Raw genomic sequence first — 27,186 nt, 5'->3', positions numbered from 1 at the left:
TGCATAACCCACTGCATATTTACAAGCTGTGAAAATCTAGCTGGTCAAAAATCAAGGAAGCATTGTAACTATAGAAACAGCCCATGTTTTGGAAATGTGTTATTAGTCCTTTAGGACTTGAATTTTCAAGCACTGTTGTTTTCTCATTAGGATCTAAGACATAAATATGTTGAATGGTTAAATACTGTGATTAAAAGAATTTTGTGCTTGAATAAATGTCTTGCCTTTACTGAGCTGATGAGCTTCCCTATTCCTCAGGTACAACCTGAGAGCAGGGACTGAGGACAACAGCGTTAAAACATAAGTGTGGATTACTCAGCAGTCCAGGCTGCTGACAATATCCAGCTGGACTAATTTCAAACATTCAAGAGTGGTATAAACATCAGTCTGATATTTAGGTAGTTTAATTCAGAAATTGGATGGTTATCATTAAATAGGTGTTACAGATATCATAACATTGTATTTGTAAGACTACCAAAAAGCCAAAAATGAATGGGTCATCCAGCTCATTAACATCTGACTGTTTGCTTATAACATTCTGTCTTCTGGCCTCTAATGCCCCACCTGCCATTTACAAACCAGAGGAAGAAAAGGGTTTTTTTAACCAATCCAAAAAAACCCAGGTAATCCTCTCTAAAATACTTCACTGCCTAAGGGAGACTTTGCATGGGAGAAGTGGAGGTAAGAAAGAAGGGACCTCTTGCCTCTTTGGTTACGTTCTGAAGGCCCTCTGCACACATACAAGTATTTGCTCTCACAGTTGTGAAGCTCAGTGTGCTACTCTCTTCTGTTCCATGGTCCTTGAACTTGATCACAGAGAGGTTGTAGAGACAACCCATTACTCCATGGAGAAACAGTCTCTGGTAACTCTGGACCTAGTGAAAGCCTGTAAGACTGTCAAGCCTTTGCCATGGTCACTTCGTGTACTTACTGTCCTTAGCAGCTCATGCCAACACATGGTTAGGTTACTCTGACTTCTTGGTTCTCAGCCATTTTTCTGACATCATGACTCCAGATGTATTTCTGCAAGGTGATCCTGCCGCTCAGTGCTCCTCACTGTCAAGGTTTCTGTTCCACCTCTTGGAGGTGACAGAAATGGGTCAGAACAATCAAACCACAGCGCACAAACAAAAGATATGCTTCTTTGAAACTCTGTATTTCCTTCTGAAAGCCATCTGAAGGCAACAGAGTTCTGTTCCTGGCGATCAGTGTCTAAAGACAGGAGGGCTAGAAAAAAAATCTTTGCGCAAGAAATAGGTCCTCCTGCCTAATTTTAAAATCCATCAGGAACAATGAGCTAAAGGAAGATCATAAATGCAAATACATTTTGTGAATATTTATTTATTGTCCCTGAGATGACATTTGCTTAACAGTTTGTGCCTTGTGAAGAGAGAGAACAGACTAAGTCTAAGGAGACAGTGACTTTAAAAACTGCCATTAGTTTCCTACTGTGTTTCTGTCACATAAAAATGTAAAACATTAGTGTGCTGGTAAGACAGAAGGGTTGAGGGAAACACACATTAATATATATGATTGCTAATTTTGTGATCTCACTGGTCTTAACACGGGAGGCAATACTAACAACAGTTACTTGTTTTTAAAATACCTGAAAATCATTAGAAATTATTTTTAAGTTTTTCACATTTCACAAATTCTTCTTCATCACCAGTTAAAACTGTCTCCAGCTTTTACTTTTCCACCTTATAGTTAAGACTCACTCAATAGTGGTTTTCTTTCCAGGATGGGGCATTTTACAGACATTTAAATTATTAAAACACAATGGGAGAGTAATCCCAGAACTGGTTTCATGTGTTTTGTCCTTTTATCTTTCTGGCATATAGCTATGCTCCCTCTCCTGATCATGTATTCAGAGCAGGCAGTAGTGACTCTTTCTAATACTGTAGAGAAACATGTAAGATAAAAAGCAGAAAATCATCTAGACACCTTCCTCTTTTTCCCTGTACCTTGTTGGTTTTCACACAGATGTTACTTAGTAATGGCTCCCTAGCTGCCATTAACTCTCCTTTAACCAGCAAGTCCCTAATTAGATGCCAAATTTTTATCTAGCATTAACCCATCTCTGTTGCTATTTAATTTTTCAAGGAGATCTCTGGTCCTCTATAGGCCCACAGGATTCCTAGACAACTTCTGCAGCCATTCAAAATGAAACTGGGATACTTTATAATTCCATTATGGAATGGCAGTTTGGATGATCAGTAATGATCCCAAATCCCTGAATCTATTCTGAAGGACTTTTAATTTTTCCTAATCAAAAGCAGATATTGATAAGGTAGTACTTCATGTGATACAACAATGCTCATATAAAAGAAACAACTAATCCTAGGAAAACAAGGTTGCTGTAGTTACCAGGATCTAAGACAACATTTTCCAGTTTACATTCAAATCCAACTTCACTGAAGCCTCTCTTATCCAGTAGCTTGAAAACTTAAAACTACAGTGCTTCATACAATGAATAGCAAAATAAAGACTTCTATCATGTTCAAGGCAGGAAAACCCATCCCCTGATTGCTGTATTCTCAAGCAGAATTAAACAAGGTCTGCTGATGTTACAGTCACCATTGTGCACAATCTTTTTTAGCATATCTGCAGGGCTTTAGAATATACAGCACAGGCACGACTGCTCTTTTCACTCACAGTCTCTTTCCCCACAATGGGGCCATGATTCTGTACTTCTATCAACTGTGCCATCTATGCAATTTGAGAGAGTTCAGTACAGGGAACCAAATCAAAGTGCAAAATGAAAGGACTTTCTTTTCAGAGTCAAGAACAAGTGATCATGGATGTAATCAAAATGCAAATGCATGGAGTTAAATCTCTGAAAATGCAGTTGTGATTGCTTAAACACCTTATTGATTTACTTAGCCTTTATAGCCTTTAGGCTTAGCCTTTGTCCTGAACTTGAAATGATTCTCTGGTAACACTACAGTTGCTTTGAACTATTTGTGTTGGCTGTTTCACTTGCTCCATGATGGGGAAGAAGACTCTGCACTGTGGCAGCAACTAGCCAGAGTGACACTGGAAATGACGAGCTTGCACAAGGCATTGGCAAGTCTTTCAATGCTAGGTGATGGTGCAAGAGAATATAAATAATTGACCTCTATCATACTTAAACTGTTGACTCATAGGGAAAGCAGGGAAGATGAGAAGCTTTGGTGACAAGCTTTGCAGTTCTGAGCAGCTTTGAACTGCTAAATGTTGCAGGGAATTTGCAGGGGCTTTCTGAGCAGTGTAATGATGCAAAACTAACTGGAACCATTTGTAGATTTTTAATTGATGCATTACTATGAGTGACATCAGTTCTAATTGGGCATTAGGTCGTATTTTCTAATGGAAACATAAAACACTGGAAACATAAAAGAAGCATTCCCCCTTTGATCCACATTGGCATGGTTAAAATTTAGTCTGTAATTCTACTTAGTTTATGCTTCCACTGTTGCCCTGCTGCCCCTGGAGGAATTTGTCCCAAGAGCTTGTACTTAGATATCTGCATCTGTTAGAAACAAATCAAAATTAATATCCTGCTTCTGAATCCTGAAATGCTCTGGCCCAAATCAGTTTCTATACTTTTGCCTTGGAAAAGGAGATTTAGAGTATCATGAGCCATTCCATTTGCAACACAGTCAGGATTTAATGATATTTCAGCTGATGCTTCTGAGTCCTCACCATTTCTCTGCTGATCTCAAAAGGTTCCTGCTATTCTCAGAGCATCATTTGTGCAGCACAGAGTCTGCATCTGTCCTGTGCCACCAGCTCAGCCACAAGCCCAGACTTGGTCCAGAGCCAGGTGCGGCCCCCATTTTTATACAACAGAACAAAGAGTATTCTGAGAAATGAGAAGGAGCTATGGAGGCAATATTAGCCTTTCATACTTTGCAGTAAACAACAAGCAAAGGACTGGCTAGCTGCCAGAATGTTGCTATTTACAAATAAGTAAATGACTGTTTGTCATTAACACCAATTTATAATGTTATAAACAAAGACAACTCTTTTGGAAAGTCAGTGTGTATTGGCTCTTCTTTTTCTGGGCTTCTCCCTATCTTGCTCAGAGAGGCCTTGAACAGAAGACAAAGTTGTGATGTTTGATTAGTTAGATCTTTTCTTTGAAAGCCACTTCCAGCACCAAAATCAGGCTCACAATCATGCAGAGCTAGGAAATGGTGAAGCACTGTTTCATATAAATAAGCCATGTGAAATCCTGCTGGGATTTGCCAAATCTGGTTTCACTGAACTCAAGGAAAAAGTTACGATTCCCAGCAGTAGAAAACATGATGTACTTTAAGCAGATGCCTCACTACTGCTTTTGAGCACAGCTCCCTGGACAGCTTTTCTCCCTGGGATTCCCCAGAAGAGCTCACAACTGTCATTCGCCCTTGTTAACCCTTCCATGAAAAAAAGAGTGGGGAGAGAAGACAATACTTACAGAATTGGACGAGACTGGAAATCTTCCTGGTTCATTCTTTCAGACTGGCGTATTTTCAGTATTTCTGTGTAACTGAGATTCTGAAGTTTGCTCTTGAATTGATCCAGAGAGCTAGGCTTGGTAGTGAGTGCTCTCATTATCTGTTCTTTCACTACCTGCATTACCTGCAGGTGACAAGGAAAGAAAAAGAAGCTGTGTTAACACTTTCTGTGTTTTTGTTTCAAACTTATTTTGGGTCACACTAAGGTTTCTAGGTATAGAAGATGGTATATGTGGTCTCTGGACAACTTTTTAGCAACATAACCAGAAAATAAGCCAACTTGTGACACGGCATCAGAGACTACATCGAAAGCTCATCTGCTCTGTGACAAAACTGGGGCTTTTTTGAGGGTGGTGGGGAGCTGCTAACTGGCCCATTGCTTCCTTTTACTCCTTACACCCAGAGGCAACGGGCACACCCTGGAACACAGGAGGTTCCTGCTAAACACCAAGAAACAGTTTTTCACTGTGAGGGTGACCAAGCACTTGCACAGGTTGCCCAGGGAGGTGATGGATTCTCCATCCTTGGAGATACTCAGAAACTGTCTGGACATGGTCCTAGGCAACTGGCTCTGTGTGGCCCTGCTTGAGGGAAGGCTGACCAGATGACTTCCAGGGGTTCCTTCCAACCTCAACCACTCTGAGATTCCGTGAGAGCCTTACGCTGCAGGCACGTTATGGCCATACACAGTGAAGGAAAGAGAACTCTCTAACAGAGACCATTAGTCAGGGGAAAGAGATCACTTTGCCAAGGATATTACAGGATTGCTTTTGAATAAATGCCATAAACAATGCAAACCAAAAAATGAGAATGAAGGATGGCTAGGCAACAGCCATCTATTCTGCATAATAATTATTTTTTCAGGAGAAAACTGCTGAGACACAGTTAACTAAGGAGAATTGCTTGGATCTAGTTCAGATAAATACATATGAGAGATTACTCTCTCTCTCTCTCTCCATAATCCTAGACTCATTTTCTTGTTGATGGTGAAAGTCACACACTTAGAAATATTTATCTGATGTTGTGCTTAAATGGGCTGAAAGAACAATTTATCATACTTAGAAAGGTCCATCTCACCCAAATGCCAGAGCTAAAATCCAGCAGGAAATGGTAGCAGCCCCCGGTATCAAAATGGTAATGCCAGAAAGCAACAGTTACACAAACAGAGGGCAAAGCTTTTTCCGTGCTGTTAATTTTCCTGTATTCTTTCATCTTCAATACATGTCTTAAAACAGAAACCCAGCCCCTCAAAGGTTCCCTAATAATTCCAAAGCCTCCTCTTTTCATATAAATATTAAATTGTTTCACATGGTTGCCTTAGTCTTCTAACTCATTGCCTGTACTGTGTTCTATTTTTGCTTCCTGAGACGTTAACTTCTTTCTCAGATGTGATCTAAGCACTCATTTTAGCTGTGTTCAGCAGGTGAAACTAAGCAACTAAAGAACTGAAGAATAACTTAACTGGTCTACCAGTGAGAATTAGCTACTTCCATATTGAAACATGAACTCCTGAATGGCACCTGACTGCTTAGAGGAACTAACACCTCCTTGCCTGCATTCACAGTGCACTCAACTAGTCCACACCAGTCCAATCATGAAACGTGCTGCCACACCACAGAAATGACAAACCACCGCAAAATCCAAACACCCTGAATGCTGATGGATCATGCCCAACAAGGTAAGTGGCATAATCCTACTGATTTCACTGGGTCTTGGTTTAACAACTAAAAGGGCTTAGGAAATGTAATGAAGGATATGTTCACAAAGGAAACATCCTCAAAGGAATAGCAGGAAAGAGTGAAACAGATAATTCCAGTGCCAAGTTGGATGTTTAAAAATTTGTTCTGACTTCCTCTTTCTGCCTTCTTGACAATGACTACCTATCACTGCTAATTAATTTTAATCCCTATGTTATATATTTATATATTATTCATTAGGACTAATTATTATTAATTACCAGGAATGGAGAAGAGGGGGGAAACTGCAAACTCACCCACTGAAAATGTATTCAGCTATTGGTACCACCTAACACTACTGCTTGGGCTCCCATTGAACTGGGCGTTTACCCCTGACATTGAGCTGCTGGCATCACTTCTGTATTCTCAGACCTGCTGAGAAGTTGTGCCAGACTACTTTGTTAATGTAGTTTTACAGGCAGCCTGCAGCCATCATTCCTGCAGTATCATGCAGAAGCAGCATGCAAAACCAGGCAGCTTAGCTGAAACACACAACTCTCACAGCTGCTCATGGGATCAGACATCCTGCCCGTTAGAAAGCAACAAATTACTGCAATTTTGAACAGCCAAGCATAGTATAACTGCTAAACTAACCATGTAACAACTATCACTACCATATCACCTTGATTTTTCAACACTAAACCAGATTTGCAAGTAAATATTGCGCTGCAATTACTTATGCCTGCATGTAATTTTGGTTTCATGAGTTCATTCCAATATCTATACAGATCTGATTTTTTGTTGCTTACATATAGATTTAGTTTCCTAAATTCAGGCACTCACAATAGGGAAGCTGTCTCTTATGAGCACTTTCTCTCATAAAACAAATGGACAAACAAATTAATAAATACTGTACTTTAGGGAGTTGCATGCATGAGGATCTTTCCAGTCTGATCTCTAAACCATCCACACAGTGATGAGCAGTGCTCATTTTTGGCTAAAATATGCAAAGGAGGTTCAAATTCAGTAGATTTGGAGCACTGTCACTTATGCTTATTTGCTACACCCTTGACTCCCTTCTCTGTAATTCATTTTTTGGGTTAACATGCAAACAATTCCTCTTCTTTGCTGTTGTGGGGAAGGTCACTCACAGGGTATTATCAAAGAGCCCCTTGGTCTAGAGGCTGCCCTTGCCCCCGAGAGAGAAGGCAGGAAGCAAATGCCCCAGGGCCAGCACATGAGGCGATGATCACTGGCCTTGTAATGTTTATAGCCAACACTATTAACTAGCTGGCCCAAAGTGTCAAAGCTGCTGATTGCAGTAAGTCTCCTGAGCATTTGGGAATCACTGCCAAGGACTTCTAATCTGTTCAATTTTCAAAGCTCTGTTGCCAGCCTTTGATTACTGCTCTCTGAGAGACAGCAACAACCTTTCCTCTTCATGTATCTGACCTTACAATGAAATTAAAGATATTCTCCACTCAATGTGATTGTACATAAACACTGTAGACAGTTGTTTTAATTACATTATGCTTTGCTACTCTTACTGAGAAATGAGTGTTTCAGAGGACACATTTGCTTTAAATCATGTGCTTTTTATCTAACGACCTCTTGTATGGGTAAGAGAATCCAAGTTCTACATTGCACCTAAGACAGGTAAATTCACTGAAGACATGAAGAGAAAGACAGTGGGAAAAAATCAACAATTTTTTTAAAATTAAACACATAGGACCTTATTCCCCAGATTTTGTATCCATTTAACGTATTCCAATAGCGAGTATCCTGCCATTACGTGTTTTTCATTAAGCTGTTTTAGTCTAGTTTGTTGTGTGTTTTGCTTATTTGACCTCACCTTTGTCATATCATATTCTAACTACTTTGGCTTTCCAACATTACCCCCTCTCTTCTCTCTCTTGCCATGACAGCTTTTGCCTGTGCAAATACAGTCTCTTCTTTCTGGATGGAGGAGAGGTCTGAACTTGGGCTCTACAACTAGGGGTCAAAATAAAAAGAGTGAGAAATTGTTAATACCAAAAAGAGGGATTTATCAGGGCCAAACCCTACAGCAAGCTTCTCACTGACCTTGTTTTTGCAGCTTGCTTGCAGCTACAGAAAGCACAAACCTCTTTACTCACCCCATACTGAAGCAAAGTTTGCTCTTGGTACTGACTAGAGAAACCAGGCAACCCTCTCAGACACCTACCACTAGCCTGCAGGATTCTGGAAATATAAGTCTGAGCCTTCCACTCACCAGATCTGTTCCTTCTACAAACTCACAGCATCAATCTTTTCAGAAACCTCCCCCAGAACAGCCTGAAGGCCTGGATGTTCACAACAACCCATCTGGGGTGTTACCCAAGGGGCAGTGGCTTGGCACTGAAAAAGGTAGGTTTAGATTAGGTATGAGGAAGAAATTCTTACTGTGAGAGCAACAAGTTGCCCAGAGAGGCTGTGGATACCCCATCTCCAGAAGTGTTCAAGGCCAGGCTGGATGGGGCTTTGAGTAACCTGGTTTAGTAGCAAGTGTCCCTGTCCATAGTGGTAGGGCTGGAACTAGATGATCTTTAAGGTCCCAAATCATGCTATGATTGTCTGATTTGTGAAGCACCAGACAGGAGATGAACCCTCCTCACAATGTCCCCACAATACCAATGTTGCACTTGGATAAGCACACCCTTTGATGTGCAATGACAGCAGCAAGAACACATCTGGATGCCATCACTGAAGCCTCCAAGTTGTACCTCTTGTATCTTAGGGCACATGTTGCACTGACTGCTACTTGGATGGGTGACTTGGGGGGTTGGGTCTGTCAGTGTGTTATGCTGGCCGACTGTTACTAATCTTGACAGTTCACCTTTCTTCTGAACAGACAAGACTTAGGTATAAACAACCCACATTACAATGATGTGCTTAGTTCAGTGCTTTCCTAATTTGGCTCAACATTATCAAGTGCTGCAAGGTGTGATTCCCCTACCTCACTGCAGCATACGTTAAAAGAGCAGCTACTGAGCTGCCCTTCATCCAGAGACTCCTCTCTACAACCAGACTTGAAGAACCTGAGATGTGAGAAGTTTTAAGCCCTCATTCAGTAGCTTTTTCATGTGACCATTTAAAAATCATCCAGCCAACAAACAGAGAAAGACATCTCTTTGCAAACTGGTTTTTAAAAATTCATACCTAGCTTCCTTCCTATCTAAATGTTCCTGAAAAGAAATACCTTGGTTTATATAGATTAAAGAATGCAGGAGGAAACATCATTTGGTGATTGAGATCCAGCTTGATCATTTCAGCGTCACAAAGAAATTTCCTTCAGTTAAATCCACAAGGCAGGCGAAAACAAGGTTGTAGAATGAAACAGCCAAATAATTCTTAATGAACAGTGCTTACTGACAAAGGAGGCTGTAAAGAAAATTTAATTCTGAAAGGAAAGGAAATGACTTCCGTTTACAAGCAACCTGTCAACTCCTTTAATGAAAACTTTACATGTTTAATGTGTGCACCAGGTACTTTGAGACTTTTTTTTAGACTGTTCCAAAGGATAAATTGTTATAACTAGACCAATGGTTATGTTTTCAGAGTACTCAGAAGAGTAATCCTGAGAGGCTTCAAGGTCCTTGGAAGATAATTTAATGGTGATTCCCCCAACCCCCCACCCCAATCTCCACATATTGCAGTCTGTGAATTCACTACACTAGTCTCTCAGTCACAGCCTGTACCAAACATTCACTCCACATTACTTTAGAATATTAATCTAAACATGCCCTCCTACACAAGCAAATTTAAACTCAGTGCTGGCACAATCTAACCATTGACAAGAGACTCCAAAATTCCAGACCATTACTTCTATTACAGTCTGTGTACTCTGGAATTACAAAAACCCCCCAGTTTTCAATCTTCTTAGCTATTCCAGAACACAAGGACAGTTACTGTAGCCAGCAATAAAGAGGCAACTCTAAGCCGTCTGGATGTACGTAGCCACAGGAATAATTAAGTTGATTCATTTTCAGGAAGCAGGATGAGAAAGCAGCTGTCAGAGGATTTAGCAGATACAAGCTCTGATACATTTTATCTCTTCATTTTTCGGCAGAATTTAAAACCCATTGCAAAAAAGTTTGTGTTGCTGCAGTTTTGGCTTGCTTTTCTTTCTTTCTTTCCTTCTTTCTTGTGATTATAATTTTCTAGTATGAACCAAGATATTTTTCAGTCTGCAGAAAAGAGGCTTGAAACAATGCAATGGTTTTGATCAAGCTGTGCAGTCTGTTTCCATGCAGGATCAGTATCAGCATCCAGTTCAGCAGTGACTATCATTTTGCAGAACAAACGAGCACACCTAGCAGATGTGACGATGGTGCTGAGAGATAGGAGATGTGACAGCAGTTCCACACAAGGTGTTTAAAAGGTCTATAGCAGGTGTCAGCAAACCTGGTGCTGTAGCAATACATCAATGCAAAATCTTGTTCAGAGCCTCAGGACCCAAAAAATTGCCTGCCCTCTAGTGAGGAAAAGAGGGAAGAGAACCTGAAGAGCCTGACCTTGCACTGGATTCCAAGATACAGAAGGTCAAGCTTAAGCAAAGAAAGAAAAGGCTGAAGATTAAGTGATCACAATTGTTTTACATTTCAGAGAACTTGATTTTTCTGCTTTTTATTTTCCCTTGACTAATGAATCTCAGGTGTGGGAAAACAGACTGAAACCACACAATTCCTGGGAACTGATGGGTTGAGACTACTCTTAATCCAAGACTATGGAAGAGGAGATTGAGAATTCATTACATTCTTGTACGAAAGATAGAATAAGAGCACCAGGGTCATGAGCACGAGACTGGTGAGCACCATGAAAGAGAGTGTGAATGGGAGGCTGAGAAAAAACAAGGAAGGGGTCTGAGGAGTGCCTCCATCTGAAGAAGCTGATGTAAAAATGTTCAGTTCCCTGCAAGAGATTCCCAGCTTATTGTGCTATTGCATGGGAGCAATTATGTTCAGAGGAAATGGACCACTTATTGCTGAACTCTGTAATATTACATCCCTGGACTACTCCACCTCTACAGGGAGAGTCTGTGGCCACAGCCTGACTTGGCACTTTCCAAAAGCTCCCAGAATTCTGTTAGCTGTGCTGGTTATTTTTCCCTGGGATACACAGGTCCTGATGGAGAACCACTGGATACCCATGGAGGCCTCCAGTTCTCTTTTAACATTACTATTTATTTTCTCAGTTATACCCATTAACAGTGGCAGAGGCTTTGGCTGGGAGCAAAAAGCATCTTGAACTTAATTGAGAAAAAGACAAAGAGCGGTCACAAAATTCCACTGAAGGGTAATATGGCTAAAGGAATGGGCAAGAAGATGATTTTTACAAGGAATGGGAACAGACTGGATTACACAAAGGTAAAAGAAAGCCATCTAGTAGGAAGGGTGTTATAAATATGGAAAAGTGACCAGAGCAGGAACCAAGGTTCCAGGGGGGAGCATCAGCATGAGGAGGAAGGCATCTGGAGGATGGCTCACAAAAAAATAAATAAAAATGGGGACAAGTCTAAAGAAGAAAGAAAGAGGCTAGATGTTGTATTTCAACAGAAAAGGAAGGCTAAAGGAAAAGAAGAAATGAGATTTTATTAGAAATTCACTTAAAAGGAAACAGGAAAAGAGAGGGTAAAATATGGGGGAAATTATGTATTTCTAAAATTATGGCTCAGGAAGCAGCTGACTGAAAGGAAATCTTCCTTAAGGACTGGCCTGAGGAAGTTAAGGCTAAAATTAATAGTAACAGAAAGGGAACAGCAGTCCTTTACAAACTTGAAATTCGAGTGGGTTTAGAATCATCATCAAAATACATGCAAACACTCTCCATAATGTCTTCATTTTGATAAAACACAATGGGGAAGAAGCTCACTGTCTTCTTGCAGGACTAAAACCAGATGCCACCCACAAATGCAAAGGTTCCATTCAAACCAGTGCTAATCTAAACACACAGGTCAAATATCATTTGCTTGGGTAATACTGGGCTGAAACAGGAATAACTGATAGACAGGAAACGTCTCCTTTGCATTAAATATTTGCAGAAAACTATTTGCATCAGAAATAAGGAATAATATTCTTTTCCTCTTTGTGCTTTGTGCCTTGAGGTAGACAAAACAAGAAGTGCTGTGTGACAATGTTTCCACCCCAGTAAAATGATGTGTAAAGTTAATATGACAGTTTTTGTAAACTTTCTTGTTAGTTAATTGAAGTCTTAGGTCAGACAATATTACATTATTTCCCCCAATGTCTGACAACCTCCTTTGGCAAAATAAAACATGCACAAAATCATTTGTGGGTGGCATTTAATCCAGGGCTTTTCACAGACAAAATGTACTGATCTTCTCAAACAAAATGTTAAGTGAGGGGAGGGGGGAAATGAGGAGATACTTGTATCCTTAGTCATATACCCACGTAACAATTAACATGTCAAATAACACGCTTGTAAATTTTAACAGAAAACAATATGAGAGTAACCCATGATTAGGGACACACATTTGGGTGCTGCTTCCCTTAATTACATTAAATGGCATATACTAAATGAAAATTAATGTAATACATTGGCAAACTCCTGGTTCTACAGGAGGAAAGCTAGGACAAGATTCTAATAGCTAGCTTTTTCCCCCTAGGAAAACAAAAATCAAAGAACTCAAGTTCTAGATATTAATGATGAATTTAAAAAGACTCTTTAAATGGGTAGAAAACCAGGAAAAGTGGCAGAGTAGACTTTTGTTTTTAAAAAAGCCAAACAGAAGGGTCTGGAGTCATTACACAGTACATCTGATAAGTGGATAAAACCCTAAAAACCAACACTTTGCATTACAGCTTCCTACCTTCCTATTTCCTTTATCTGAGACAAAACCAAATAAAGGTGTGACCAGCTGCATTGCTGAAAAGATCTCCAGGCTCTTTCACCAGCTGAAACCACAGTGTTGAGGTCCATCCTGTCCGAGGTATGAACGGCCACATGGAATTGCACGTGGTACAAGAAGCCTACCACTGTCCCTGCTTGTGTTGTCCCTCTCCTTGTCTCCAGGGACCCTCTGGCCTAATTCCTAAATGGAAGGGGAGCCAGTGCACCAGGTACATGTCCCTTTAATACCAAGAGAAATGGACTTCCTTAGCCATCTAAGTGACCAACAAATACAGCAGCTAGCACAAAGCACCAGGCAATATAGGTGCAGCTTCTCTACCTTTCAACTTCATACCTCTCCTCCTTGCTAACCTTTTCCCAGACCAGACAGACCTGGAAAATCCATCTAGTGTGTCCACGAATTCCACTTGTTTTCGGTAGCAAATTCAGCAAAATTTCCCCATGTACATTTTTCACAGAGAAGGACATTTGCCTGTGAAAAATGTTCAACAATTAAACACTTTATATGGAAAAGCTCTGCAATTTTGCCAGGCTGTGCTAATACTTATGTATTGCTTATGTAATACTTGCTGTTCCTTCAGCAAGCCCAAAAGTTAGCTCACCATTCAAACAGTAAAATTTCTTATTTAGTTAGAAGTACCCCCTCACATTTATTCTGTTACTCACATGAACAAAGAAAAAGAAAATTATAAATAGAAGCTGGAAGCTTCAGCTATTGCTTTCTGGACATGACCTAAGTGACTTTCACCATTTAATTGCTACCTTTTTATTCTCTTTATTGTTTGTTTATTTGTTTATATTTTGGGCATTTTATTAGAAAAGTGAAAATTCCAAAGTTTCTACCTAACAAAAGCATGAATGACTGAAAATGTGGTTTTGGATTCAGTTCTTTGAATTAGAGAGCTAAATCATATATTTAGGCTTTTCTGATAAATGCATAAACCCAGTGTTTGGTATGCTCACGTTGGACTATTTAATTCAGTCCCGTTATTTGCATGCCCTTAGAGTTAAGGTAAATGGTTAAGCTGAGCATCTAGAAATTATGAAAAAGTCATTTGTTCAGATGTGCCATGCCTCTGAACGAGCCTACATGTTATTTTCCATCCTAATTTATAGCAAAAGTAAGCTGTAATAATTTTTAGGCAAAGTCTTGTTTTCATATTCATGTCCCTGAGGAAAAGTGAGCTTAAAAACATGCCTACAGAACACCAATTTTTTAGCACATATCATATTAATAACTGTTTCAAGTGATAATTGCATTGTTATCAGAGATTCCAGTCTGTGCCACAATAATAAAAATAGCTGCATGAAATAGCTGAATGATTCACAAAAATACACAAAGCAATGAAGAGGTTAAACTCATTGCAACTTGTGAGATGCCAGCTATAAATACTATTCTGTAAATCTGCTGCTCACAAATTACTGACTTGACAGATCATAATAAGTGCTGTCAGGACTATTACAAACCAAGATCTGCTTGGAACTGCCACACATACACAAAATGTATATGTCCAAGAGAAAGGAAAAAAAGATGTTTTCATTGCCATTTTAAAATGTTCTAGAATGACTGAGTAATATCTTTGGAAAATTCTGCATTTTTGCTGTCTAGTCCAATGAGATTTTTGCCTCAGGTATTTATATCATTACTGTGCTGGTCATATATATAAGAACAACACACATTATTTTCCCTCCTGAGTTGTGGCACATAACCAAGAATATAAGGAATTCAACCAGGCTATTCTTAGAAGAAGAAAAGGCACAGATGACTTGTTTTGCTATACCTCATTTTAAGAACTGCAGTGAAATGGTTTATGGCTTCAGAAATCTGTATTTTTCATTGCTGCAAAGGAACAATCTTTTCTCCCCGCAGATCAAAGGGAAGCTTTTTTGGGATCTACATGCAGTACTGGAAAATAAACTACTCCCCAGGACAGTGAGCACTGATTTATATGACACCTAATACTAACACCAACAATTCAAAAGCATTCAGTCACCTCACCGTGATTACAAAACCGATCTGCTAGCCAGGGAAGTTGGGAATGGAACAACTACTTAGGTTACCCAACGCTCTGGGAACATGATAGACTTCCATAAGCACAGGGAAGGCCATCCACAGTTAGATGAAATCTTAACTAAAGACACATTAGTAACCATCAGGACTGGTCCCATTGCTCCATCCCCTTCACTACATGCATAGGAGGCATCTGAAAAAAATCACACTTTTTTTTCCCCTCCAGTGAATACTATGTCAGTACCATATTCTCAGTTAATTTTTTTCCTCCTTTTTGTTTCACTCATATTAAATCAGAGCCAAAGGAATTTTTCTCACAAAAGGATTAAAACAAGATTGGCTTCAAGTTTACTTCCCACTATCGATTTGAAACTATCAATGGCATACACAGAAACACACACGTCTCCAGAAACACATCGATCCTGCCTAGGAGGCTAAATAATGTCTTAAAATAGTGCTATTTCTAGTAACCAACTAGTGAGTTATGGGTGGATAAAGGCTTACAATCTTCCACTAATGAAAGATCCTTTCTCTGATAACTTGAATGCTATCACTGCACTTTTTTCCACACTGTCACAAATCACTGCACTTCTTTCCATATTGCCATTAATCCACATTTCTAATCAGCCAGCAGATTCCTTATTTTCTACAACTCTATAATTATTTACTTTAAGTTTTTAGGCAGGAGATAAATTCAGAAATAAAAGCAAGATATTTGTTTTCCTTTGAAAGGTTAGATTTGGATTCTGTGCACTCCAGACTGCAGAAGTCACAAAAAAAAAAAAAAAAAGACACCACACGCATTTTGCAATTTCCCTAATGTCTCATATGTGACTACACAAAGGATTTGTTTGGTAAATTTGCTCAGGTCTAGAAAGAAGCCAAATGGGAGATGTCATGGTCCAGGGGAACAGACATGGTGTGTCCAGACCCTTGTTTCTCATGGTGGTAACAGGGAGTCTAAAAGTGAGGTTACAGATACAAGGAGGTTAATCCCCCTCTGGATTCTTTGGCTCTGTTTGTAATTAGAGTGCAGAACAGCATGTGAGGCAATGACAACAGAAGTTTCTGTAAAACTTTTCTACTGTTTTATCCTACTGGAAGTCAGGCAGAAAGGGGGAGGAAATTCCTGTAAGGGAAAGATTGGTGGGAATGATGCGACCTGTGTTTCTGTGTATGAAGTGTTCACAGAGATAATGTGTTAGAGTCAAGGGAAAACCACTGTGTAGAGGCAAGGCACACCAGGTGGGAGAGGGCTGGTATTATCAGGGCTGTAAAGTCAGAGGAAGGAAATATTCAGGGAGGGAAAGATGATGAAAGCCTAACTTGGAAATGACTTTGTGAAACACATCTGGAATTAAATTCTGCCTGATTTTTAGGATAAAGGATGTAAGCACAGATGAAGCTGGCATCAACACAAAAGCGGGTATTTTCCTGTAAAACAAGACACAGCCGATATTTAAACACCTGATTCTTTCGGAAACTCCCACACCCTCTGTCACATCAAAAACACATCAAGTCCAAAGACTGTTAAGAGCAGTCAGCCATCTCTGGCATTTTCTCTAAACAGGCTACCCTTATCACTGGCTTTCCACTGGAAAATTGGGATTGGCCTGTATTTTCTGAGCAATCCCAAGTCTGCCCAGCAGAAGGCAAATGACTGCACTGTCACTGCCCCATACAGCCACACAGCCAGTTCAGCAAGAGCAATATTCCTATGCAAAACTACTTCTTGTTTTTATCTTCTTCTATTGCCTGATACAGGCTAGGATTTCCCTGACCTTCCTGGCTTTTTTCCTTCCTTTTCCCCCCACCCCCCCCCCCCTCTTTTGAGTTCAGATGCACTCCCAAGAGCATACTAAGTGAACCCAAATATCACCGCATAAGCCACACGCGGAAACATGCAACCTTCTATTAGAGAGACGGGCTGGGGGAAGCCTCATAAGGATGCTATTATAGTGGGAGAGAGGAAAATAGCAGCTCCCCCCAGCAGCTGTGAAGCGGGCGGAGTGCCCAGGGGCCCTGTGGCAAGGGGCAGTGAGTGCAGGACGGCTGGTTTCCATGGAGGAGTGAGCCAGGGAGGCAGGAGAGACAGCTCGCGGGAGGCACTGCTGCTGGCCGCTGGCATGAGGAGGAGAAATACCTCCTGTTATTTCACCTACCATCAACACCCACAACTTCAGGGGGCTCGGTTCAAATCTACTTACAGCTTCTGCTTCCTCGGTCTCGTCTCCTCTGGGGGAGGACCATGACTCACAACACATCGTGCTGTGCCTGGGTTGGTGGGTTGCAGTGATTTAAAGGAGCACAAACTGATAAGCCTGAGCTTTAAATAAATAAATAAAAAAATCTAGCAAAGCAGCACAAGCCCAAAGCTGACCGACTGGTGGTTTTTGGCACCCTCTGTTCTGCACAAAGGCCCTGCAAAGGTCTTTTGCACATCTTTAATCATTGCCAAACTAAACATCATCTTAGCAGAGCTGTTGTTGCAACTCACAGGCCATTTCCTACCAAGCAACAAAAGTGATGGCTGCTGGAGAGACAGCCTATTGACAGCAGGGTTCTGCCCATTACCAGTATTTTTCATAGAGGCAAAAATAAGAATCTTCTATGCTGATCCAGTACTGATGAGCATCACTGTTTCCGAGTCTTGCATCAACATTTAGCTGGGGCATACATTTTCTACACATTGGAATATTACTGAATTAAAGTAATAGTAAATCTGACTCCCCACAATGTTCCCTTGCACCATATAAACCGTTTGCTCTTGTGAAAACAGCATGCACCTGCCTTGTGTCAGGTTTTCTCTGCTGTAGAATGGGTAGGAAAGTATTTACTGCATTCATGGTAAGACTACAAGATCCTTCCAGTATCTATAATGCACATGAGTTCATTAGACAGAAGAACTTATGTATGTGCAAAGTCCTTTTACAGCTTTGTTCCCATTTTTGTCAGAAGGAAATAGGGGGGAAAATGCTTCCTCCTAGAGCTTCTTGGGAAGGCAGTACACCATTCCACTATAAATCTGAGCTAAGCAGCATCCTCTTTAAGACAAAAGAGCTCTGAAGGGAAAGCACAAAAGTTTTAAGAACAGCAAATGTCTTGTTGCCATGTACATAAATCCAAGTCCTCAAAATCACTATTTGACACAGCCACCTTCACAACCAGCAGGATAGGATCCAAGATAGGCAAATATTTCTTAATAAAAACAAAATTCTAGTTTTCTTATAGAGTGCTCCCAGAAAACATTGCTCTTAATATAAATTCAGGCCTGCACTGCAACAAGGATGATTGGAAGGGGATCCTTGAGCTGCTGAGTACAATACCAAAGTCCTTCCCACCCCAGTGACAGCCACCTGCCCTCCCTGAGCCATCCTCTTCATGCATCTGTAGAACATTGCTCATAAAACTCACCAATTCTGAGTCTCTGATACCCACATAAAGAACACAGGTGGCAACTACATGTCTCCCCCAACTATCTGCTGGCATTACTGACAGGTAACACAGCACATTTGGATGCGAGCACTTCCTAATAGTTAAAAATGCTAAAAATGCCATCAGTGAGTGGAGCTACAACCTCTATTAACCAAGATACAGCACTTTCTGTTGAGGAAGGTACTGAAGGGAAAACAAATCAGCAAATTCCCTGATAGCACACTGCCCCCAGAGCTCCTGGGCACTTGGATGTTGGAGGGATCCTGGTCCTGGGTGCCCTGCACCTGAGGCAGAGTTGGTGGCCAGGGGAGGCCAAGGCTGTAGAGGAAACAGCTTGCCCAAATCAGGGCAGCCTTTTTCAACAGGCACGATAGGCTCTGACGGCTGCAAAGGAGAAAGATTAAAGAGGGCTTGAGTGATGATAAGGGAAGTGCTGCTGCTCTAACAGATTTTGCTCAAGCAGCAATGTAAGCCTAACTTCATCCAGAGAGAAGAGCAGTGTAGGTCCCTGTGGATGTGGAGAGTCTTCACCTGGGCACAAGTTCTCAACAAAAAAATCCAGTTTACACTGAGTTTCCAGTGCTTTCCACTGCCATGGGTTGCCTATCGAAATGAGACAAGAAGAGAAATCAGGGGGCCAAACTTACCCTTGGAATTACTTTAATCAACCTAGTGAGACCAGGAAACCATTCAGATTCCTTAAGATTTATGTTCTTTCTGCTCCCTCCATGAAGTGATATAAAACTTGAGGAGAGAGAAACAAACGAAAGGACTGAAAAGAAATATTTATGTCTTATAGAAACATCTGAGAAGTCCCACTAACACTGGACTTAAGAACCTGGTGAATGCTCTGTTCAAAAGTCAACATATTCAAAGAGACAGCAGGCAGTGGCCGAAACCCCATCAATCAGCAGTCTATTGTATACAATCCTTTCTATGTGTATGTGTAGCTCTAGCACACAACAGGCTTCAATCTAGACTGCTATTGCAATACTTCAGTTCATTTGGATAGTTTTTTTCATTATCTCAAATTCTTTTTCAGAAATACACTCCAGTAAATCTATTCTGAGGGGCTTTTGTTATCATGGGTTAGTTTTTAGGGCGCTTTATCTAAAGAAGTTGGATACTTCACTGAAAAAAATCCAGATATAAAATTATAATCAACCTCCTCCTCAAAGCACTTTAAAAGAAGCCTTATTTATTCTTGGATTTTTGGAAGACTTCAGCCTACATATTATTTGTCATTTTAATCTTTTTGGCCGATTTGATAATTTTAATCTTTTTTCTTTTCCTGCTTGTGCCTCCAGAACAACTTCTTAAAATAAGGGAAGCCACAAACCAGGAATCATCAGCAAAAGAAGGCATCAGGAATATTTCCTCATTTTCAGACTAGAGCATCTTAGAGAATCAGTAACAAATTAATGAAAGAATATCAGATATAGGATGGCCTGGAAAAAAATTAATAATCCAAATAATCAGCTTCTAATGGGTTTTTATATGCCATTCAGCAGAGAGCTGCCAGTGACAACACTTCCATGCATATCCAATTTGCTATTAATTACAGCAAGCAGTGAAAAGAGGTGAAACTGAGCACAAAAATCTGTGTATGGATAAGAGATTTCCTATGGTAGGACATCTCCAGAGTGATGGGGGATACCAAACATATCTACAATATACAAACCTGTGAAGTTAAAATGCCCTCAACTCCCAAAAGATTTTGGGCAACAGGAAGCATTCAGGTGTCTATTCAGACTAGATGAGTATAGGATGACCACCCAAGGACAATCTGGCAGGAAAATGGATGTGACTCCTGGGACAGGGGGCAGAGACCACTAAATGTGCAAACTTCTCACCCCACCAAGAAGCTCCTGCTTTCAGCTTCCCTCTGTGCTTAGGCATCACTTGCTTCCCCAAACTGGGGCTTGGCTGTTGAGGAGGGAGCACAAATTACAGCCAAATACAGCTAAGCAAAAGAAGGAAAAAAAACCCCTATCTCAACAGACAGCTTAAAAACCAACTCCCCAAGCCCAGCAACCAGAGCAGGCTGCACATGGAAGCAGCACCAGCAGCTGAAACTCTGGCAAAGAGACTCGTGTAGGAGTTGTGCTCGCGCTTGCTGAAGGGCTGTGGGCAGGTGGGAGGAACCTCGCTTTGCTTGGGGAAAGGAAGGCGACGAGAAAGAACAGGAGCCCTATTGTGATGTGCCTATGCTGGGGAACATAGAGGATGTAAATTAACATACTTTTCCCTCTACATCCTTCGTGACTGATTTCAGAAGCCTGACGATGGGTAATATTACTGGGGCAGGCTCATCTCAGGCTCTGAGGATGTTACTGAGGAACAACAATATCAGGGCGTGGTGTCTCTTCAGGAAGCCAATCTGCAAGGGTCAGATTGCCACAGCTGTAGCTTCCCCACCATGCCTTGCCAGCCTCTGGATCTTTTACATCCGAATGGGGCAGGCAGCAGCAGAGTCACCAGGAGCCCTCCATACATTTCTTCCCAGCACTGTGACTGTCAGTATACCTAAGGGGGCACCTGAAAACCACAGCCCCTTAGTGGGGGATAAAACACAGGATCAACCCCTCTTGCCTCAGCTCTCAGCCTGACCAATTGAACTGCCACTACTCACTGCTTCTCTTGCAGTCCCAATTCCCTCTTCCCACTCCAAGGATTTGAGGTATTATAGTAAGCACCTCCTGAACCTCTGACAACCTTGCTCTTCCCAGACTACTATTGTTACTGCAACTGCCTAATAAATTCCCCCAACACATTCCCCTACCTGGGAAAAGAGGGAGAAGGATTCTCCACTATTCACAAGGACGCTGAAGGCTTGCAGAGTGAAAGGGATGGATGTCAGCTGGAGCAAAAAGATCAGTGGATGTTCCCCACTGCAATGGAGGCTCTGGCTCAAAGGAATGGAAAAGCACCTGTGCATGCACAGACAGCAAGTACTTCTTGCAGAGCAGCAGATTTTTGGGGCACAGAGGGTCAACCTCTGCCACTGGGCCAAGGAAGAGCCTTTTAATTACAGGCTCCCACAAGCAACCCTCCCTTACTAAGGCCAAACTAACAGGAGCTGTTATCTAAAGCTAGGTGTGTTTGTTGAGCCCTTTTACTTGCCTTGTTCTCCTCTGGCACTATGCTTTTCAGAGACAGCTTATCTTCGAGCAAGAGCCACACTTGAAACATGGCACACACACAATGGCGCTCCTACAATTCTCCTTCCTGGTGTTCTTTTCTCCTTTAATATCAGAAGAGGATATTAGGATTGTAGCACAAATTGGTGTGAGAAAGATGTGCCATTTTTTTCCTTCGAAACCATCAGGAATCACATTTTCAAATGCAAACCCCAGTGTTGGGTGCTGACATCAGTTGTACAGAACAAATGTGGCTTCAGCACTAAGGCCTCTGATGCACATGTTCCCGTGCCCTGTCTGAACAGGAGGTTTTCCTTGGTATACAGAGAAAATTTAATTCCCAAGGACTGTACAATGTCTTATCTTACCAAATGAGCTCAGCAGAGTGTGCTGCAGAATTTTCCTCTTAATTTTACATTTTTTTCACAGAGTAAAGCAAGTTTTAGGCTCAACTGGACAGAAAACAGAATGCTAGACAGGACAGACAGCTCTCCATTTCAAAGAGTTGATAAACCTGCATATCAAAAGGCATCTCCTTCAGACTTACTAAATTCACTCATTAAAAGGAGCAGATGCTAAGTTTCCATTTTCCATCTAATCAGAAGTGAGAAAACGAGGAAGCTTTTCCACTCCTGACATGCTCAGAAATTTGGCCAACTGGGACAACTTCTTTAAACTTGAGGACAATGCAAATGTGTCTAAGTACAGTTGAGAGGGAAATCTGTTCTGAGGAAGCACATTTCTCCCTGTATTTGCAGCTGTGCCACACAGAAGCCAAGATGGCACCTATGTGAAAGGCACAAGAAGAACCAGCTTTGATGATATCACTTGTCCCTTCTCAATGGATCTCTGTGACTTTATCTATCCATTGCAATTCCACAGGCACTGCAGCAAGCAACGCCTGTTTTATTCTACAAGGACAACTGATTAAGCAATATTCCCAGTATCTTTACTGAAACAATAAACAATAGCATTTTATTTCCTTTCCATTAGAAAGGAGTGAAACCCACAAACAAATAAAATTGGACATCAAGCCATCTCAAGAGAGGCAAAGACTCAGTCTCAGGCTTGTAACAGGTTTCCCACACAAAAGACGATCAGAGCTTTAAGGTTCCCTCTTATCTCATAGCTCCACAGGCCTAGAAACAAGGAGGTCAAGGACATTGCCAGAGTGAGATTCCTACCTTTAAGGGCTGATAGTGCTTACCTCAAGTCATGCGGAGTTAAAAGGTGTTAAAATGACAGCATTTTCACCAATGGGAATGTTAAATCATTCTTGTAGCTGTTTTACATCAGTTAGAATTAATCTTTCTTTCCCTATGAGCCCTGGATTTTTGGACTAAAGGTTAATCAGGAAGACTGCCTTTTAGTTGCAGGAACTTATTTTTTTTACTTCCTAATTCACTGCAGAAATACGATTTTTATAATACTGCTGACCTTCACAGAGCGGTATAAAGACTTTATAATCACTCCCATGAGTGGCCTGCATAATTAAACTGTGCCTTCATCTCTCCTGGACAGTGTGGCCATTGCAAGCTCATACAGACCACTTATTTGCTGTACAGCCACTTTTATACCCACAAACGACAAAGAGTAGGAGGTAGAATTACACAGAATATGTGAGAGAAGAAGATGTGAAAGGATTAAGGGCAAAGTGAGTTCAGCTAACTTAGGTGCTGATGGCAAACAGGTGAAACACAGACTTCCTTACCTACATAAAGTACTGGTATGTCTTTGTTGGTTACCCAGTTCCCACCTTGCTCATGCCCAGACACCATGCACTATTCTTAAATCTATTCTTCTTTGCCTCTTGGTGCCTTCTGCTCCCGTTTATGCATGGCAGCACCAGCAATGAAATAATTTCCCCATTCATTCATGGGTCCCAGCCTAACCTCTTTCAGCACCATTTAGTTCTGCAGGAAAGCAGTCCTTATGTCAGTCCCAAGAGTCATTCACTCCTTTTGACCTTCTCCCTTGTAATTACCAGGGCTCCATAATAAACTTATCCATGGTCACACATCATTATTTGCGAGCATCATTTACCCTGCCTAGGTCCATCAATATTAAATTGCCATCCCTAGGAAAGCTCGTGGCATTACTTCGGGCACAGAAGGATGTTTGAGAAATATGGCTGCTCCCAGGAAACTCAGAAAAAATCTCCAACAAGACAGTGCCACCAAGCCAACCCTGATCATCGCAGCAGACAAATTACCTCCTGATTTATTCTGTCCCAACAAATGTCTGCAAGGGCTGCCAGGAAGCAGAAACATTTGTTTAATCAGAGCCTCTGGAAAATTAAACACTTTTGATGCCTGTGATAGCTATCACCTTCCTCCCCCTCTCTTGCTCTGTTCCCCAACCACGGTGCTAGAGATGCTCTCCTCCTCTGCAGCACAGTGAAGAACGGAATACAGATGAACAATTCAGAGCCGATAAATCCATCTTGTTTTACTTATTTTTGCTTCCTCCTCAGCCTTCCTCCCACTGCTGTCCCCTGCCACACAAATACACATACATATAAGTACTGTCTTAGCTAGGTCAGCATGATTTTTTTTCTCCTTTTGTCCCATAGCAAATTAACGTCATCAATATCAAGACTCCCACCATGCCTTCTGCACTCTGTCTGCTGCTACATCATACCAGCCTCTTGTGAACTGAACTCCCGCTGCAAAGGATGCAAAGGACTGTTATGAATTCTAAAGCATACTCTTGCCCCTTTCTAAACAGCTTTTTCTTTCTAAAACATGATGTTCAGATAGGATTAATCAAGGTAGACCTACTCAGGGAAGAGCTAATTAAAAGGTTTTCCCCCCACACTCTTTGGCAAGAGACCTGGGGAGTGACAATTGGCTGATTTGGTTGCAGAATACTCCCTGCATGGTGCTGGTACACAAAACTATCACAGTGAGACTGGTTATGAATTCTGCTTGACTTCTAGCTGAGTACTAAGTAATTACTAGCTGTTAAAAGATAAATAGTCTTTTGCTCTTCCTTGGGTGTTAAGAAAGTATTAGTAAAAAAAAGTATCCCTTTAAATCCTCCCAGAAAGAACCTGGGTCTGGGCAGAGAGGTTCACAGTACACACAGATCAGAAAGGAAAGGGTTTTGCTGCTTTTTCCTCTTTGAAGTGAGGAAGATGAGATTGATCAGGATTCACAACTTGCTACAGAGCTGCTCACAGCTGCTGATGGGAATAGAGATGCTTTTTTCTGTCAATACAGAACCCATCCTGTGGGTTTTTACAATGTTCATCTGCCGTTTTGCTGTGCCTCTGTCTTTGCTTTTTAAAAAAAGGGCACACTTAAATTGGTATTATCTTCCACACAACTATAATTTAAATGAAAATGAGGTAGTTTTCAGACATGTCCAGAGCACTCTAATTCGAAAAGGATTTTACAGCCATTTTTACTGGGAGAAAGCTGTTAAGAGTTCCTCAGAAAGGAAAGGAACGCATGGATCTGTTCTTTCTGTGCAACCTCAAATGTGTCAGAGCAGTGAAATAAATGATGCTATTTCAGGCATATCATGTTGTGTTATTTTTGGTAGTTCCCAGCAGTTTGGTAAAATGGGAAACGCAAACCACTACCGTGTAAGGTTCTGTTACGCTTTCTTTAACCAGTAGCACACATGGATTTTTGCCCAGTGATGACAGTATTTAACATCTCAGGTGCTTGGTAGCCATGCTGAATTTATTGTGGTCACCAGAAATATCTGCAGTAGCAAAACACTTCCATTCAAAGACAACCCAATCTGGAAATTGTGAATGTGACTTTTTAAATATGACAGAGAGCACAGAAGTCTGTGCATTTATAATTGCAAAAGTCATATTGACAAACATATCAGTGGGCACTGGTAGGGGCACTTAAATCTGGTTGGTTTCCTTGCTTTCATGTTCTGGAATCTCTCCTGAGTGGAGTGGACTTGCTCCCGATCCAGAAGTTCCAAAACCTGATAGTTCCAAAACTAGCAATTATACATGCTATAAACCAAATAGCATTGTGCAGTATTCCTAGCCATAAGCACAGAAGCAGGAGTAAAGGGAAATCATATTACTAAGAAGTACCAGCACAGACAGACATTCACTGGGTAATATAGTGAAATCTTAATGGAAATTCTAGAGCAGGACTGCCCCATGTGCTAATGTTTTCTGCTGCAACTGCTATAATACATCTGGCAAAACTGCTTTTTGGGGTAAATAAGCTTAGCTCCATTAGGTACAGATAATGGCATTAATTTATTCCAACAAAGTTTTGTCCAGCTTATAGTAGGATGAGCTAGAAGTTACATGTGATCCACTTTGTAGAGGTTTTGTTACATCATGAGCAACCATGCTGAGGGATGATTTTAGGGAATAGGCCTCAAAACTATGTTTTATCTTTATGCTTTAACAGGAATGCTGCATCAAATACAGCTTGTCATGAGAGTTCTTTTTTTCTCTGTCGTTGTCTGAACTGAGATTGTTCCTGACAGATGAGTAAGGTGAGCATCTCCTTTCGAAGCTACTATTACTGTCCAGCTATGGCCAATGTTGCAGACTGCTGTGGCCAAATGGCCATCTCTATTACAGGAGAGTGTCCAAATTTTGCTCTCTAGCTTGAGAAAAAACAGAGCGCAGTGCCTAATAAACCTTTTAACTTAATTTTCTTTTATGTATTGTAGCAGCTGCAATAACCTCATTTCACTTTTCTTCAGTCTTGGTAATTTGACATGGAAGGTTCAGAGCCTTTCAGTTTAGACAGAACCATTAGACCATCTAGTCTGAACCATCTCAGACTACCATCTGGCTCAGAGAGGAAGACACTGAGAGGTATCAGGGAGACTATTTTATCAGTGTTTATATCTCCCTTAATTTGATTTTAGAAATAACATTTAACAACCTATAATGGGCCTTCAGCATCTGTATTCAACAGACACAAATTGGCAAAAATGCGCGAAAACTGCGGAAATTACAACAGACTAGAACAAACCTCACATTCTGGGGAAGACGTTTAATGCTCTTAAAATTTCCCTTTTTCTCTAAGATCCATCTCTCACCTATATATATCTACAAATGAACACATATTCTTCCACTAGACAACGTCAAGACAACAGCTATTGTATCTTACAGCTGGCTCCATGTCCTAAGTTGTTCATGAGACAATTTCTGAAGAGTTCCCTCCTTCAGTTAGAACTGTCTGCAAGAACAGAGTTAACTTTCTATGAGAAATGTAGCATCATTTTGTGGTTATATTTTTGCAATAGGCCTTATTTATAATATGACTTTCCTTCCCCAAATACAATACTAACCTGAAACCAACTTAAAAGTGATTATTGTGCAGAGGTTTTTGTTTTTGTTTAAAAAGATATTAAATGACAGGTTGTACTGTTGGTTACTGAAGGTCATTAATTTTTATTGTGAATGTAGGAAATATGCCCAGATATTTATCTACAGTACGAATTATAGAAACGATAATCAGAAAGGAAGCAACGCATACCTAAACAAATGCACATATAATATACAGGGCTCAATTTAGATGCTTTTAAATCTTAGCCATAGGTGGGAGTGCATTCATGCT

At 40.9% G+C, this 27,186-nt stretch overlaps 1 protein-coding gene across 5 annotated transcripts in view; it reads right to left on the bottom strand.

Moving 5' to 3' along the window:
• The window catches only part of ELMO1 (engulfment and cell motility 1), a 305,196-nt gene that overhangs the window by 24,784 nt on the left and 253,226 nt on the right, over positions 1-27,186 (bottom strand). For all 5 annotated transcript variants that reach the window (XM_039548679.1, XM_039548678.1, XM_039548680.1 and 2 more), the window contains one exon: positions 4,442-4,605. In XM_039548679.1, the coding sequence (XP_039404613.1) occupies positions 4,442-4,605 (164 nt within the window). The remainder of the gene's footprint in view (positions 1-4,441; positions 4,606-27,186) is intronic.

The sequence above is a fragment of the Corvus cornix genome, chromosome 2 (assembly GCF_000738735.6).
Source record: "Corvus cornix cornix isolate S_Up_H32 chromosome 2, ASM73873v5, whole genome shotgun sequence".
Lineage (NCBI taxonomy): Eukaryota > Metazoa > Chordata > Aves > Passeriformes > Corvidae > Corvus > Corvus cornix.
Note: the sequence above shows the minus strand (reverse complement) of the source record. Positions and strands in the feature narration are given on the sequence as shown.